This window comes from Pongo pygmaeus, chromosome 8, assembly GCF_028885625.2.
Source record: "Pongo pygmaeus isolate AG05252 chromosome 8, NHGRI_mPonPyg2-v2.0_pri, whole genome shotgun sequence".
Taxonomy (NCBI): domain Eukaryota; kingdom Metazoa; phylum Chordata; class Mammalia; order Primates; family Hominidae; genus Pongo; species Pongo pygmaeus.
The window spans coordinates 131,428,180-131,445,772 of record NC_072381.2 but is presented as its reverse complement, the minus strand read 5'-3'; the positions used below and the strand labels follow the sequence as shown (position 1 = coordinate 131,445,772).

General features: G+C 42.4%; 2 protein-coding genes across 8 annotated transcripts in view; one reads left to right on the top strand and one right to left on the bottom strand.

Annotated features, from left to right (window-relative positions):
- ADAM12 (ADAM metallopeptidase domain 12) overlaps positions 1-10,684 on the top strand; it is a 374,252-nt gene extending 363,568 nt beyond the window's left edge. Inside the window, exons 22-23 of the mRNA XM_054436011.2 lie at positions 3,410-3,540; positions 5,793-10,684. Of these exons, the coding sequence (XP_054291986.1) occupies positions 3,410-3,540; positions 5,793-5,853 (192 nt within the window). The 3' untranslated portion in view covers positions 5,854-10,684. The remainder of the gene's footprint in view (positions 1-3,409; positions 3,541-5,792) is intronic.
- Positions 10,685-13,513: 2,829 nt separating this feature from the next.
- Positions 13,514-17,593, bottom strand: part of FANK1 (fibronectin type III and ankyrin repeat domains 1) — a 128,758-nt gene continuing 124,678 nt past the window's right edge. For 4 of the 7 annotated variants that reach the window (XM_054436490.1, XM_054436491.1, XM_054436489.2 and 1 more), the window contains 4 exons: positions 14,562-14,705; positions 13,976-14,053; positions 13,839-13,883; positions 13,514-13,733 (listed from right to left, as the gene is read on the bottom strand). In XM_054436490.1, the coding sequence (XP_054292465.1) occupies positions 13,668-13,733; positions 13,839-13,883; positions 13,976-14,053; positions 14,562-14,705 (333 nt within the window). In that variant the 3' untranslated portion in view covers positions 13,514-13,667. Of the gene's footprint in view, positions 13,734-13,838; positions 13,884-13,975; positions 14,054-14,561; positions 14,706-16,528; positions 17,315-17,593 lie in introns of those variants that run through there. The other 3 variants (XM_063670395.1, XM_054436492.1, XM_054436493.2) reach the window with 2 other exon arrangements.

The window sequence follows — 17,593 nt, the reverse complement described above, 5'->3', positions numbered from 1 at the left end:
ATGGAAGACCCGCCTGTCAACTTTGGCGAGTTCCATGATACCTGCATTAGGGTTTATGACATTTATATTCTGATCTATAGCCATAATTCCCACAATTGTTTTTAGCTAGAGGTAGACCGAATTTGCACAGTGAAACATATTGATGCCGCACCAGCCCTGCATAAGCTCGTCAGGGATCTCTGGGGCATCTCTGGCATTTTCCTGTGATGAATTCCAGTCTTCCTGCAGAGATTTCTCTGGATAAGCAGGGCATGTTTACTCTCGTTTACCATGTGAAGTTGATAACAGCTGAGACTTCTTCATGATGCTGGTCAAGGCAAAGTGGTTATATTTGGATTTAAAATTGTTTTGAAACCTCTAAAAAATGTGAAATATGTGGCTATTGCCAGAACATGAGCAGAATATAGAAGAATGGAACAGCCCTATTTAATAGCATACCTGGATTTTTCTTCAATATCTGGAAGAAGTTAAGAGGGCATAAGAATGAGGTTTGAATTCATTTCCTTGTTTAAAATGAAAATAGATTTAAAGAAATGTTTATCATGTGTGAGCAATCTGCCTAGAGTCATTTCTCAGCTCCCTTCAGATGATGCTTGGTGAGCACTCTGGGAGAGGTTCAGGTTTAGGTTTTGCAAAGGCAGAATGAAAAGCAACACCTAGAAGACAGCATGGCAATTTCATCTTTTCCTCCAGGGTCAAAATGTGCAGCTGGTGCTTCTTGCATCATAGGTTCCACACCTCCATGCCTAATGTCTAAGGAGTGAAGGCACATCTTGGACTAACCCCACTGTTCCATGGCCATTCTGTCCCAGTTAAGCCCTGGCAGGAAGGCAGCATCTTACCTAGGCAACATCTTTGCTTGCAACCTGTGTCATGCTTCCATCCAAACCATGTCCTGGCCATGGCTGGAGGAAGCAGATGGTGCCTGTGCTGATCCCCAGGTTGGAGGTCAGACCCTTCAATCAGCATCTCAGTCATTTGGGTTTTCACCACTATGGTGACCATATAATTTATCTTCTAAAGTAGGAGACATGCCTGAGAGAGTGTGATTAATAATTAAACAGGACGATAAACATAAATTGGGAATGTCCTAGGCAAACTAGAATGAATGGCTAACCTATCTCCTATGTTTCCATGATAAATCCAAATATATTGTGATACATACCTCACTTTTTCTCCAGCATTGCAATAAAAACCTGACGTTATCTTTATTGCCAAGACAGCTTAGTCATACTTAGCAGCAAAACTAGTATTGCTAATTATTTCAATTTGATGAGTGCATACATCCATTTTTATATGACACACTCATGTCTTGCTCACAGTTTTCTGTTATCTATAGGAAGGGGAGCTTGATTTGTTACCTTAGTTAATTATCCAAAGTTTGTTGGTAGGGTTATAGTGCTTTCTGGTGGTAAATTCACTCCATTAATAATAGTTGTAATCCAGCAGCAGCTAACAACACTCATGGGTTATTGCATGCCAGGCCCTGTGCTAGGAGCCTCAATATCTCATTTAACCCTCACATCCACCCGGGAGGAAGGGACTATGATCATCCCCGCTCTACCAGTGAGGATACTGTGTATGTGGAACTGGTTGAATATGTAAACAATCCATGCTCTTGGGCACATTATATGGCCTTTATTCCTAGCTAGGGAATTTTTTCTATTTAATGTTTCTTTTAATGAAAACTAATGTAGAAATATCACTTATAAGTCTGTCCCTTGTTCAGGGACTTTTTCCTAGCCCAATGTGTCCGTTGTTCCAACTCAGCTTATCTTCCACACACCTGTGGACACTTGTGATTTACAAACTTCTGTGGTAGCTTCCTTTGCTTTACAAAGATATGTTAAATGGTGATTATATTGTTGCATTCTTTCAGCTGAGCCCCAACTGCTATAAATGTAATTTTCATATGATAGGCACTGTGAGAGAAATTCAACTCAAGTGTTTGAAATCATTGAGTGTTGCTAGATATATACTGGGTCCTATGATGGTGAATTGAAGCATTTAATTATTAGGGGTGGTCTCCCTGGAGGTTCTAGCACCATTTCCAACAGACGTTCTGTGCATTCATGAGTGTTTCCAGGCTTCAAAGACAAGACATGGCACCCACATTCACCTGGGGCCAAGAGCAGAGATGTGTCCAACACTTACTGACTTCTGGACACAGCTCCAATGAACCCCTCTCTCACGGGTATCCACAGGAGGGGCCCCACGAAAAAAAGGGGCGTTTTTTTTTTTTGAGAGACAGTCTCGCTCTGTCACCTAGGCTGGAGTGCAGTGGCACGATCTCAGCTCACTGCAACCTCTGCCTCCAGGGTTCAAGCGATTCTCCTGCCTCAGCCTCCTGCGTAGCCTGGGATTACAGGCATGTGCCACCATGCTAGGCTTATTTTTGGTATTTTTAGTAGAGACGGAGTTTCACCATGTTGGCCAGGCTGGTCTCAAACTCCTGACCTCAGGTGATCCGCCCGCCTCGACCTCCCAAAGTGCTGGAATTACAGGCATGAGCTACCATGCCCCGCCGTTTTTCTTCTATTTCTACTAAACATTTTTAAATTGCGGCATGAAGGAATGCTGATATTAATAACTATTATCTGTGTGCTGGGAACTTCCTATACATTATTTTCTTTAATCCTCATAACAATGCTGAGATAGGTCTTTTCCCCCACATTTTCCAGAGAAAGAGGTCAAGTGACTTGCACAAGTCCCAAAGCATCATTTTTGGCTAAAACCCAGCGTAGAATAACCCCACCTCCCCTGGCCAGCTTCCTCACACTGGCTTCTGGTCAACACAGCCTTGCCCCTTAGTGTGTTTACAAAGCTTGACTTGCCCCTCAGACCACTGCATCAATTCTTTGAGCTTATGAGAAAGTATCTAGTGGAAGAACTTCAGTGCATTTCGCGGAGCCATCGGAGCAACATGTGGAACAGCGCCTGCACGTGGCAGACTGAGCACAACCATCCTCACCGTCTAATCCACCCACAGATGAACGAGTCCTGCTATGTGATGTTGGCAAAACTGAAGAAACGAATGTGATGTTTGGAAAGATTTTCACCAACTTCTCATTTTAGGGTGAACAGAGAAGCTGCCTAACTAAAAGCACAGGAAAGTGTGTATCCTCAGGGTGACACTGGCAGAGAAACCCCAACATCAACGCTACCCCAGGGCCCAGGGGCAGTCCAGAAGCCCCGCAGTTGAGTGCTTATAACTACGATCCATGGATAAATCTTAAATGTTACAGAAAATTTTGGCAAGAAGATTAACAGAGGTCAGCCTCCACCCACCTTGTATGGTGAGAGGATGATATTCAGGAATCAGGGCCTGTGCCAAGTGGCAGGCCCTGCTTCTCAGGGGCCTCCGCTGGCTCCTGGAAAGTGACCCTGCCTAACCCTATGTTTATTGCAGGGGACCTGTAAGCCAAACCCCCCTCAGAAGCCTCTGCCTGCAGATCCTCTGGCCAGAACAACTCGGCTCACTCATGCCTTGGCCAGGACCCCAGGACAACGGGAGACTGGGTTCCGCCTGGCACCCCTCAGGTTTGTGTGACATGCCATGCCCATCTCTTTCTCTCTCAAACTCTTGTGGGACCAACCACAACTAATCCAAGCCAGGACAGGGGTGCGGTAGTCTAGGCCGTGCTTCCTGCTGTCCCTACAACTGGGAATACCGTAAAATAGACATGACAATTACCGGGAAGGAAGCAGTCCACGTGAGCTTATAATCACAGGCATTGGCACACAGTGCCTATCAACAGCCACAGTGGACCTAAGAGAGCAAATCAAGATGTCATAAAACTACAGTACCTCAGAAAGTCAGGCCTGTAAGACACAAAGAAAAAGAGGAGCTACCAAGTAGCATGACAGTATGAAGACTGGACACCTGTGTTAGTCTGTTCTCACATTGACATAAAGAAAAGAGGTTCAATTGGCTCACAGTTCTGTAGGTTATACAGGAAGTACGGCAGCATATGCTTATGGAGAGGCCTCAGGAAACTTACAATCATGGCGGAAGGGGAAGCCAGCACTTCACATGGCTGGAGCAGGAGAAAAAGGGGAGGTGCCACACACTTTTAAACAACCAGATTTAATGAGAACTCCTATCACTTAGAACCAAGGAGATGGTGCTAAACCATTCATGAAGGATCTAGTCACCTCTCACAAGGCCCCACCTTCAACTTTGGGGATTACAATTTGATATGAGACTGGGGCAGGAACACAGATTCAGACCATCTCAATGCCCACCTCCACAACTCTCAGCAGAATCTGCCCAGTTCCTGAGGTCCTGAGACATTAGTCAGGTTGGAGGCATATAGCTGGAGCAAGGGACATATGGGGAGTAAGGGAAAGCAGCTGCCTGGCAGCAGGACAATGGGCAAAAGGAATCACCTTTCACAGCTTATCCTGCTTGGTCCACTAGGAAGGCAGAGACCTCAATCCCAACTTATGCTGGGAGGCTAACCCCATGGTGTAGGGGAGCCAGCTCACCCTGGTTGGTGAGAGAGAACAAATTTCCAGGAATTTTGCAAGCTAGGTGTTAAACCTAGCCAATATTAAGGATTAAATTATACAAATTTATGATATATTAGAAAAAAGGTAATAAGTACTCAAAACTCACTTTACATTTTTCTCCATTTTGCTATAATTGTCTGTGCTCTTGAGGTTGCACTCATCCATTATTTCTGTATGGCAGAAAACCTAGGTCATGGTAGCTGCCTGCATCTCTTCCATGTTTAGTGATGTCAGGTGGTAGCTTGAAACCAGCCACAGGGGGAGTATTTACACCACGGACATTGGCAAACACTGCAAATCAGGCTTTCCTGCCCCCAACCCCATGGGCTGTTCAACATTTACCAGCACACAGATGAGTTAAACCCATAGCCAAAGATGCCCTCTTGGCAGGAAGCCTGCTTTGTGAGCTCAAAAGAACCAAAGGTACTGTGTTGGCCAGGCCCTAGGTTCAGTAATCCTGTATCTCTGAAGGAGAAGACACACTGGAGTGATTTCATTACAGCTCTTGGGAAGAATGTTTGGCCCATGAAAGAAAGAGCTGCCTAATAAATCTCAGAGATAAAGGCGGTCAAAGGGTCAGGACAATTGTTTAATTCCCGACTTCATAAATAGAAAAAAATTGCATAGCATCCTAATTATTTCATTGTGGTTTGCATGTTGAAGTTATTTTTCTTGTTCTGAGGAAGAAACACTACTTGAACACAATGAGGGGAAGCCCTTTTTCTTAAATGCCCTCAAGCTGTGGCCTATCTTACCTCTGTCAGTTGCTGATTTTGGTCCTGTCCTGCACATTTCATTTTTTAGGGATACTGGGTGCCCGCTTTGCTCCCTGTTCTCTGGAGCTGTGCTGTGGGATGCAGGGACTGCTAGGCATGTTGTGCCTGGTAAAAGTCTTACTGTATTTTGAAGACTTAGTACCCTAAAATATCAACTATCAATTTTTTTCTATTGATGACCTGTTGAAATAATCCTCCAGCTATACTGAGTTAAATGTGTTACTAAAATTAATTTCACCTTTCTCTATGTGGCTACTAGAAAATTTAAAATTTCTTGTGTAGCTCACATTTTTTCTGTGGGACAGTGCTGGTCTAGAGTTGACTTGTGGGTGGGAAGTACGGCTTTGGAGAGAGGTTTCCCGCCCCCGTTATGAGAGGCAGTGGTATCTGACACAGAAAACCCTTCAGACTATCAGAATACATCTCCAACCCCAGACCTCTCTATCCTCAGAATTACTTCTCAAGGCCTCTGATCATTTCTTTTTCTCCTCTCTTTTCATTCAGACCTGCTCCGCAATATCCACACCAAGTGCCCAGATCCACCCACACCGCCTATATTAAGTGAGAAGCTGACACCTTTTTTTCAACAGTGAAGACAGAAGTTTGCACTATCTTTCAGCTCCAGTTGGAGTTTTTTGTACCAACTTTTAGGATTTTTTTTAATGTTTAAAACATCATTACTATAAGAACTTTGAGCTACTGCCGTCAGTGCTGTGCTGTGCTATGGTGCTCTGTCTACTTGCTCAGGTACTTGTAAATTATTAATTTATGCAGAATGTTGATTACAGTGCAGTGCACTGTAAGTAGGCATTTTTACCATCACTGAGTTTTCCATGGCAGGAAGGCTTGTTGTGCTTTTAGTATTTTAGTGAACTTGAAATATCCTGCTTGATGGGATTCTGGACAGGATGTGTCTGCTTTCTGATCAAGGCCTTACTGGAAAGCAGTCCCCCAACTACCCCCAGCTATGCTAGACCCCAAGTAGAACCTCAGCTGATTTTCTGGATTCCCCATCTCAGGCCAGAGCCAAGGGGCTTCAGGTCCAGGCTGTGTTTGGCTTTCAGGGAGGCCCTGTGCCCCATTGACAACTGGCAGGCAGGCTCCCAGGGACAGCTGGGAGAAATCTGGCTTCTGGCCAGGAAGCTTTGGAGAGAACCTGGGTTGCAGACAGGAATCTTAAGGTGTAGCCACACCAGGATAGAGACTGGAACACTAGACAAGGCGGAACTTGACCCTGAGCTGACCAGCCGTGAGCATGTTTGGAAGGGATCTGTAGTGTCACTCAAGGCTGTGCTTGATAGAAATGCCAAGCACTTCTTTTTCTCGCTGTCCTTTCTAGAGCACTGCCACCGGTAGGTTATTTAGATTGGGAAAGGTGGTGTTTCTGCAAGAAACCTACTGCCTAGACACTGCAAACCGCCACCTCCCTGTACTGCTTGGAGCTGAGCAAATCACCACAAACTGTAACACAGTGATCCTGTATTCAGACAGATGAGGCTTTCCATGGGACCACAACTATTTTCAGATGTGAACCATTAACCGGATCTAGTCAATCAAGTCTGTTTACTGCAAGGTTCAACTTATTAAAAATTAGGCAGACTATGCTTGCAAAAACTACAACCAAATGGAATGTGATGTTCATGGGTATAATCCATGTCTGCTATCATTATTCATAGATATTGGACAAAGGACCTTCTCTATGGGGCATCCTTTTTCCAGCCTGGCTTCAGGAATCTTTAAAAGATGCTTTTAACAGAGTCTGAACCTATTTCTTAAACACTTGCAACCTACCTGTTGAGCATCACAGAATGTGATAAGGAAATCAACTTGCTTATCAACTTCCTAAGTATTATAAGATGCTGGCTTGGGCAGCATCCCCTTGAACTTTTCACTCTTCAAATGCCTGACTAGGGAGCCATGTTTCACAAGGTCTTTAAGGTGACTAATGGCATGAGAAATACAAAAATACTCAGATAAGGTAAAATGCCATGATGCCTGTCTTCTGGAGGGGTCATGTATGACTGGTTTTCACATTAGAAGACAATTGACAAGAGTTACATAATTCACTCTGAGTGTTTTTTGGGGGTCAACAGTTTTCCTATGCCTTAAAACAGAAAAATATGTACCAAGAATCTTGGTTTGCCTTCCAGAAAACAAAACTGCATTTCACTTTCCCGGTGTTCCCCACTGTATCTAGGCAACATAGTATTCATGACTATGGATAAACTAAACACGTGACACAAACACACAAAAGGGAACCCAGCTCTAATACATTCCAACTCGTATAACATGCATCTGTTTATTCTATAGTTATTAAGTTCTTAAAAATGTAAAGCCATGCTGGAAAATAATACTGCTGAGATACATACAGAATTACTGTAACTGATATTACACTTGGTAATTGTACTAAAGCCAAACATATATACACTATTAAAAAGGTTTACAGAATTTTATGGTGCATTATGTGGGCATTGTCTTTTTAGATGCCCAAATCCCTAGATCTGGCGTGTTAGCCCTTCCTCCTATTATAAGAGGATATGAACTGAGTTTTACTTTTGTTGTTTGTTCTTAGCTGTAATTCCTATGCTTCTATTTCAGAGAGCCAGGAAGAGTTTGATATTAAAGGAGGTTAAAACTGTGATCTTATGCCATGTCATCAATGGCCACTTAGGGGCCATGGCTGATGACACATTCTTATCTCTACAGTACTAATGTGTTATTATAGAGCCATGCATTTTATTTCTGAATAAGAACATATTTAAACTAATATTCCCTTACAATATGGACAGTATTAATCCTTCCAAGATGCAGTATTTATCAAGTGAAGCATATTTAGCAGCAAATTCCATTTTAACATACTTAGGAACCAATAACCAGGGTGTTTTGTGGTTGGGGGAGGCAGGGGGTGGAGTATTCTTTTTTATATCCTCAAAACAAAAAAATCAATACTTATATTTCAATGGTAATCTAGTATTTTTTTTAAAAGACTGTATAGGCATGAATAATAGAGGTGGTTTGAGTTTTGTAGGGCCATCACCTGGAAAGTCAATGTGACTAGACACAAAGTAGCCCAGAGGCTACTTTTTTTCCTACAGCTTATTATAGTTGTAGGTTCTATGACCTCACTTCATGGGTTCCAGGCAATTCCACTGAAAGGTTTGTCTCCTGAAATTTTTTAAGTTTGTTTCCTGACACATGTAATCAGATGTGTAGCAACCAAGGGAAATGAAGCCTAACATTCTCCATTGTGGAAATACACACAGGAGGTTACACTTCCCAGCGTGGATTTTTCCAGCTTACACATGTGGGATGACATCACAGAAACCACAAAAGCAGCAAATTAAACTGTAGGAGAGTCAATACGCCTGACAAGTCTCGGAGGGGACATTTTTATGCCTTAACTTTATGAGAATTCTCAGGCTGAACTATAGGCTATTGTTCCCTGGCAAATCAATACATCAATGCATCCTCAAAAAACAAAACTGCTAAAACTGTGTCAAAATGTTCTTAAGGAGCCTATGGTCTCCACGGTGCTAAAAAGAGCCTGGTGCTGGGCTGACTGGCAGGGCTGAGCATCCTCCTGCCCCCTTGCCACTGATGTTTACTAAGCACTCTGAGCCACTGAGACCCCCAACAGCAGAAAGGGCACAAGGTGGTGCCAGGGCAGCAGGGCCAGATCTTTCTCATGCACCCCGACCTCTTTCCTCGTGAGGTGTACTCATTTCAAAACTGCTATGCAGGGCTCCCCTACGTATTCGGGGGGCTCACAGCACACTCAGGCTGGAGATCCTTCCTCACTGCACTCAAGATGGCCCCAGCCAAACACCAGTTACCCAGCTGAAAGTCACAAACCCTCCCAGAAGTCTCCCAACACTAGTGCCGACCAGAGGTGGGGCTCTCAGGCTAGGAGTTTCACACACTATGACAGGCTGCTGGGGGACATTGCAGGACCCCTTTTCTTCTCCTCTCCCATGCTAGAAGCCAGCCCTAGGCAGCTGCAGTTACTCCCTGTGACTCAGCAGCAGGCTGATTCAACACAGCTGCCCACAGGAAGCCAGTGGCTAATACATCTGTTTACCTTTCCCTATCACCCAGACACAAGCCCCTTTCCCAGGTCAAACCACAGGCCGATGCATCTCCAGTTTCTGACAGTCAAATCACTACTTCTTCCATTGCTACTTTAGATCAGCCAAAGTGGTGACTGCTGCAGTGTGTGGCTGTCCCTAACAAGGCCCACCCAAGGGAGGCCCAAAGCCCAACCTTCTCCAGGGCTGCAGCCCAGAGCAACCCCACCAGCCTGAGTCCAGCAGAGGACCTCCCACCCAATGTCTTGTTCTAATTAGAAGGGGAAGTTAGCCATAGAAAATCAACTTATCTATAATTACAAAATTCTCGACTCACCTTAAAGTTCCTATTGACATTTACTGCTTTTAAACCTATTTGAAAACTCTGATACTAAAATGACACTCTAAGAAAGTTTGGGAGCCCCATGCTGAGAACCATTTCTGTGCAGTGAGGATGTTTCCAGAAGCTACTTACCTACATGTGAATGTGCCATTTTCTTTCCTTTTGTAGAGAAAATCCCCTTTACTTTTTGGAACAGTAATGGCAGCTTCTAGTACAGCCATTACAGTTTCATATGAGAAAAATTAAGAATAACTATAAAATTGTTAAAATATCCAATAATGGATAATGATGGCCAGAGATTTAACATACAAAGTAATTCTCAATGTAAAGCTATTCAGCTCTTCCAGGTTGAATGCCCTGTAACCCACCCTGACCTTCCACATCATCTTCAAAAAGCAGTTTCTCTGCTCCCCATGATTCTCCTATAAGGTAACTCTTTAGTCCTCTATTTAGCACATTTTAAATCCTCCAAAGAATAAGTATCATGTGATTATTTTAGTTTTACAAGAACAAAGTTGAATGGCGTTTTATTTTCATGGCCTGTAAGCAGGTACCTTAGTAGGGCAGTGATAGGAAAGACAAATTAGACCAAAAAAAAAATCCTCTACAAATCCAAGGCAGGAAGAGTGGTGGCAGAGTGACTCATTCTCCTGTCCCTCCCTTCAGGTCAAATCGGGAGTCTGCAGTGAATGCTTGTTCTTTGAATGTGTGGCAACTGTTCCTGTAACTCTTTAAAACTTGGCTATAGGCTACTTAGCACAGTACAGATTAAAGATACAGTTATGTAAACCAGCACCGTAATTTTATAGTGCTTCATCCATTTATCATGCTTTGGTTTGCTAATTTTTTCACATACCTTTTTATATCACAGTCTGTTGCTTTTGTACACATTTCTCATATTGGGGTTCGACAGGTAAACACAACCTGCTATTTCACTGGAAAAAGTTATTGTTATGAATATTAAACCCAATAAATAGTATAAAGGTAAATATCAATGTGTCTCTCATTTGTTACTGAGAATGTTACAAAAATTGGTGGAAGGCCTTCATGTAGAAAAATGTATTCTCATTCATTTATAGATGCTTGAGAAAATTTTCGAACAGTACATAAGAAACTAAGAAGAATGGTTGGCAGGGTGGGGGTGCGTAAGGGGTGTGTGCTACCAACCTCATGAACGTGTGAGACCGTGGCACAGGAAGGAAGATGCTCACACACAACATGGGGGGTGGGGCATGATATGGTTTTTGAACAATGTGAATGTATAACCTAATTTTTTAAAACTCACCTATTTACATAAGAAATCCAAAAAGCAAGCAAGCAGTGGTAGAGACAATATCGGAGTTATTTGGTATGAAAAATCTAAGTGTATGAAAAATCTAAGTGTAAATAGATACCTATTTACAAGTTTAAGAAACACAGCATCCAACTTAATGAAACAACTTAATGAAACTACAGAAAATACAAAAAAAAATACATATACAAAATGCTAACAAGAATAAAGGAGTCTTTTTTTGTTTTTTAAGACAGAGTCTCACTCTGTCACCCAGGCTGGAGTGCAATGGTGCTATCTCAGCTCACTGCAACCTCCGCCTCCTAGCTTGAAGTGATTCTCCTGCCTCAGCCTCCTGAGTAGCTGGGATTACAGGCATGTGCTGCCACATCTGGCTAATTTTTGTATTTATAGTAGAGACGAGGTTTCACTATGTTGGCCAGGCTGGTCTCAAACTCCTGACCTCATGATCCACCCACCTTGGCCTCCCAAAATGCTGGGATTACAGGTGTGAGCCACAGCACCCAGCTGAAGGAGTCTTTATTCTTACCACTCTCCACCTATGATCACACAAGCTGGCAAAAATTAACACATACAAAACTTCAAACATAATTGCTATTTATCAAACAGGATACTCCAAACATACAGAATATATCATCTTTCCAAGTGCCTTGGAGGAAAAAAAAAATTCTCAAAAAATAATTCCATACCCTAGAAATGAATTGATTCATTAGTTTTCAAAGATGAATTGCAGATTAGAAAACAGCAAGTGAAAACATTTCTAATAGCACATGTGATGGTAGGGATTCTCAAGCTCTTAGAATTAGAAGAACTCACTTGTGATGCTTGTTCAAATCCATTAAAATCCATTGCTCATGCCCTTTCCCTGGAGATTCCAATTCAGAGAGCAGAGATGGGGCTACGAAATGTGTACTTAGCAAGTTCTCCCAGTTGAATTTTTCATTAGAAAAGTTTAGAAAACTTCTATGATAATGTGACTAAAGCACTGCTGGGGGAAAATTCATAGCCCTAAATCTATAAATTAATTAGTAAAGGGTGAAAAAGGGAATTTAATATCTACTATAAGTTATAAAAGGAACAATAAAATAAACCCAGGGGAAAAAATAGAAGAAATGAATTTGTAGACCTAAGGATAAGTTCATTAGAATAAAGTAGAGCTAATAAAAACTATGAGTTGCTCTTTGGGAAAATTCAAACAGTGTATAGGCCACTTTCTAATCTCATTAAGTAAAAAGAAGAAAAAGAGCAAACATACATAGCATATGAGCATGAAGAATCCTGCAGTCCACCATAACCCAGGGAGATGATCTCAAGAATATGGTTCAGTATCGATCAGGAGGGTGGGCAGTTTTGCCAAGCTTGATGTCAACTAAAAGGGATGTACGCTCCTTCCATAGAGCAGGCTAGTGAATACAGTCTACAACAGACCAAAAAATGAAACTAAGGTGAACGTCAACATTGACCACCAACCAAAGGAGGGACCTCTGGAGAGTTGTAAATGTGCTCCAATTTTTAAAGAGGTTTTAAAAATCCAATCTGGCAAATCTAAAGGAATTTGCATTTGTACAAAAGGTAAAACACTCATGAAATATCTAAGGAATGGACTATATATGGTCCACAAATCCAATTCCTAAAACGAATATTCTGTGGGCTCTTTGGAATAAAGCTGATGGCTAACGTCAATAAAATTGTGTGCTTTTTCTCTGTGCCCCTCAGCAAAAGCTTTGGAGCTTTAATTACCTTTTATCAGTCTTTCCCTACAGGAAAAAAAAAAAATCCACTCCTCTACAGACCTTTGTAGCTGGTTTTCCCATGGGGTCAAGTTAACCAGTGTCTCTCTGAAGACATAAGATTCATGTGGTCTGTGTGCTCACTTTTTTGCTGATTTTGAAGTGTGTTTGCTGAGTTGAAGCTCTACCACATTTGTGTCTTTAAGCTCCCAACCAGCAGACATGGTTGCGGTTAATTCCTCCTTGTCTAGGAACTGCATGATCAGCATCAGAAAACCTTCTGCTCTGAAGACAAAATATACTACCCTTTGGCTACATCGTCCACCCATCAGCAGGCTGAATCTTCCATTGTCAGGGCATGAGTATATGCAAACACATTAGACCTGTCTGTGGCCAAAAAGGCTGACCCTCAATCAGACACCTCTAATAGAACAGAATTGGCATCTTGAAATATGTATTCTGAGCTTTGATGTGAGGCCAACAGCTGAAGAGAAAACTCCTGGACTTTTCGGAGGAGCGCCACTCCAGGAGGGAGCAGCGGCCTGACAACCAGCCTGGAAGCCCTAAGTTAGGAGGGGAAGATTTAATTGAAAACACATGAGGGAAAGAATTCCAACAAGGCCTAGCATGGTAGAAGGACAGCTTGCGGGGCAGGAGCCGGGAGTGGGAGACCCATGTGTGTTTGTGTAGCTCCGGTGCATAAATATTTTGTTTCATGTCTAACTCCAAAAGGCACAAGTTCAAGAAAACATCCCCATTCTACAGACACCCAATGATGGCACCACATACGCACGTGCTTAGGTAAAAAGATGTATTTCAAAGTGGGATCAGTGAATCTTCAACTAAATAAATAAATGTACAGCCCCCCAAGATGCAGAATTTCCCATCCCTAGTTTAACAGTCACGGTTCACTTTGTTTTACGTGGGTTTCACAGATGAGCGGTGCTCTCATCAGCAGACACAAGACTTCTTTGGCCTCTGCTTTTTTTTCCTTTCTTCTAGTAAGGAGACTACACTCTAGACAAACAAAACAGACAGGTATGTAATCCAGGGTTTTGGTGGTTTTTCTGAGTCTAGAAGGACTATAAAATTAGCCTTGATAGGCAGAAAGAGCATCCCAACCTGTCTGTCAAAAACTCTGGCCATTTCTAGGACACCTTTGCCGAACTGAAACAGGAAACAACAAAAATTTTACATGCTTATAAATGTTTTCTCTCCCCCTCCAAGGAAAATCTTTACATAAAGATGGACTCATTTACCTCATTTTTTACACTTGCATCTGCCCCTTTGTCAAGAAGTAACTGAACTAACTCTTCATGATTATTTAACACAGCCACCTAGAAGACAAAACCCAGGGTGGTGTGCATGAGCTTCTCCCTCCAGGGCACACACAGCAGGGGGCGTGATCCTGGCACGTGCAGGGTCTCAGCAGCCCCCCTGCAACCCCAAAAGACCACTGTGGCTTTGCATGGCCAGGCACAGTGCTTCCTCTGCAGCTGCAGTGGTAGCAACTCCAGGGAAAATGGAAAATGGACTCTCCCTCTCTCCACACTAAAACCAGGACAGAAAAGCAGCTTGTTCCTTGTTTCACCAGTTCTGTTTTGATCCCACAGTGGTCCTGGGGACAGGGGTTCTTTAGTCCTTAAATAGTTGTAAAAAGGCAACAAAAGTATTCTACTGACAGCCTCATGCCCTTATGAACAAGCCGACAGGGAACACACACACACACACAGTCAAACCCAAGGGCTGGTGCAGGGCTGAACTCACAAGAATTGTCTAATTACAGAAAAAGCTCTGACCTTAATTCCACGTAGAAAACTGCCTATTTTCGGGAGGAGGACCTACCATAAGGGGCGTCTTTCCATTTCTGTCCTTCACATTCACATTGGCCCCAGCATCAATCAGAAGAGAGGCCACCCTCTGACTTCCCGACACCGCGGAGACTCTCATGAGTGGGGTCCATCCTGAACCAGTGTCCACGACGTCTACCTGTTGGGCCAGAGAAACAGCTATGTTGAGCCCAATTTCTTTTTCTTAAAATGATTCAAACTTATAAAGGGAATATTTGCTTGCCCCAACACCTGGACTGAGATAGCAGTCTTTCTATATTTGGTTCATTGCACTGTGCTAATTTAAGTCACGTTTCGGTGCTGAGAGGCCCCAGGGTCTCCCCATCGGCTTCTTCATCTACATCCTTTAAAGTGGAAAAAAGATGGGCTAGAAAAATTAACTGAACTACTTTCCACTTGGCCCCTGGTGAGTTCTTATTTTCTCTTGCCTAACTTTCCTCACCTAGCATTCATTTTTCTTACTTTTATGTATTGTTGCAAGCAGCTTTACATCCTTTCTGGAACGAGACAGTAATAATATATACACACACCCTTATACTTACTAATACTTATCAATTTTAGGGAGGAGACCTACAGGTAAAATACAGAACAACCAGATTCATCACACAAACTGTCTGAAAAGTCTGACTAAAGGCTTCTGCAAAACTGTACCCAGTAATCAGATGGCTGTTTCCTGATCATCTTCTCTACACTGAAATCTCTCAATTTAGTGTTTCAAAATATTTTAGATTAAGAAAATGTAAATGTTGTCACTTCCAATTCCAATGAAGACCTCGCCAATCCATGAAGAGTGGTGCTGAAGTAAAGACAGATACGTGTTTGTGTTCAGACACACATGCACTCGTGTGTATGCACACACGCATACCATGTGCATGTAAGCACATGTGAGCACGTGCGTGCACACACACACATACAATCTGTTACAGAAGAATTACTCAAAGATGATTCATAGCTTTAGTAAAACATCAGAATGGAACAACAAACAAGGAATTTCCAGGAGATCTTGGGGGCACTTCAGGGTATTTCTACGTATAAGATTATCCACTGTAACATGATTTGGATTTGCAGCTCTTCTTCATGCAAAGAACTAACCTGTGGGCAACACACTCCATTATATTTAAAGAATAATAAAATAAGCACCTCATATCACATGATGCTTTACACAGCTTTCAACCCTCTTTACACACACTTTCTCTTTTGGTCCTAAACGTTAATCAGAGGTAGGTATTTTTATTCTTGGTTTACAAACAATCAAAATAAATCTCAGAGAAGTGCCTTTCCTGAGATCACATGGATCGTTAAATGCAGAAATGAATAAGTCAGTCGCCAAGTAAATAAGTCACTCTTAGTATATGATCATTACATTTGGGAAGAAGGTGGTGATTGGCTCTCAAGTCCTTCCCATGGGCTTCAGAAGCATCAGGTAAGCCATCTGCCAGAACACGGAAAGACTCATGTTGACATCATCCATCCTCCACCAGGCCAGTCATGTGGAAATCTATAGTAAACACATCCATGCTTATTGTCCTGTCCTCTGCAAAGTAGTTCCAGTGCTTCAAAGAAAGATGGAATTTATCCCAAATAAGTATATTCATATCTGAAGCCCAGAGAGCCTACATTTCCAAAACTCCAGTATTTAAATGTTGATAGCAGAGATTTGCCCTATTGTGAATGATTTATTTATTTGAGATGGAGTCTCACTCTGTCACCCAGGCTGGAGTGCAGTGGCACAATCTTGGCTCACTCCAAGCTCCACCTCCTGGGTTCAAGCAATTCTCCTGCTTCAGCCTCCCTAATAGCTGGGATTATAGGTGCCCACCACCACACCTGGCTAATTTTTGTAATTTTTAGTAGAGACAGGGTTTCACCATGTTGGCCAGGTTGGTCTTGAACTCCTGACCTCCAAGTGATCCACCTGCCTTGGCCTCCCAGAGTGCTGGGATTACAGGCATAAGCCACTGCGCCCGGCCCGGATGCTTGACTTCTTTCAGCAAAATACAACCTTCTTTTTCAACCACAGACTTTCACTAGGTGCAAAACCTGCCCAGAATTCATCATAAACCAATCAAGGAGTGTGTGGCTGTCACTACAAAGATGGCACGTGGGCCCAGCTCTACTATGGAAGCCCATAGACTCAGCCTTCTGCCTCTGTGCCTGTCTCTAAAACATAAGGAAAATAAGAAATGTAATAAATTTTTAATGACTGAGATTTTTCCTATAAGGGGGCACTTTTCTTAATTCTCCAAAAGCAGCAGCAGGAACCAGATAGATCCCGTAACTGCAGTCTCACTTTCCCTCAATTACCCTTCAGAAACAAACTAGAAGAAATCTACTGACATCTTCCAGGAGACATGACTTTTCTCAATTTGAGTTGATTTTCCAGGTCATCAACTTAATTTCTCAGCACTCTACACACCATCTGGCAGTCACAGATAGTACAGAACTTTGTCCATCATTCTTTAGTTCCATGCTTTGAAATTTTTAGCTAATTTCTTCAAAGTCTTGAAATAAAGTTTTCAAAGTTACCAGCAATTTTCATAATTGACCTAATTCTAATTACCCATCTTCAAATATCTTATAGACGTCCCACAACACTGCTTCTATTTGCTAAATCAAATTTGCAGTTTCTGATAACATGAAATCAAAAGTAGACCACTTGCCTGTTTCCAGGTAAAGACGCAAAGAACTGAAATGTTCTATTCTTGATATGGTCAGTTTGCTCTTTGGAAATTTTTTGTAATGACTAATCTTTAAAACAAACCAAGAATAAAAATTACGTAATTTTAGAAGTAACAAGAAGCACAATGGCTATAAGAGCTCTCTTAATACATTTGTATCTCCACCATTTGAGATAATATCTGGTACATGCTTAGTAAAGCTTTGGTGACAGACTGAATGGAGAGAGAAATAAGCAAATGAACAAAAGAACAAAGTAGAAACAACAGGCTGGGCACGGTGGCTCACACTTATGATCCCAGCACTTTGGGAGGCTGAGGCGGGTGGATCACTTGAGGTCAGGAGTTCAAG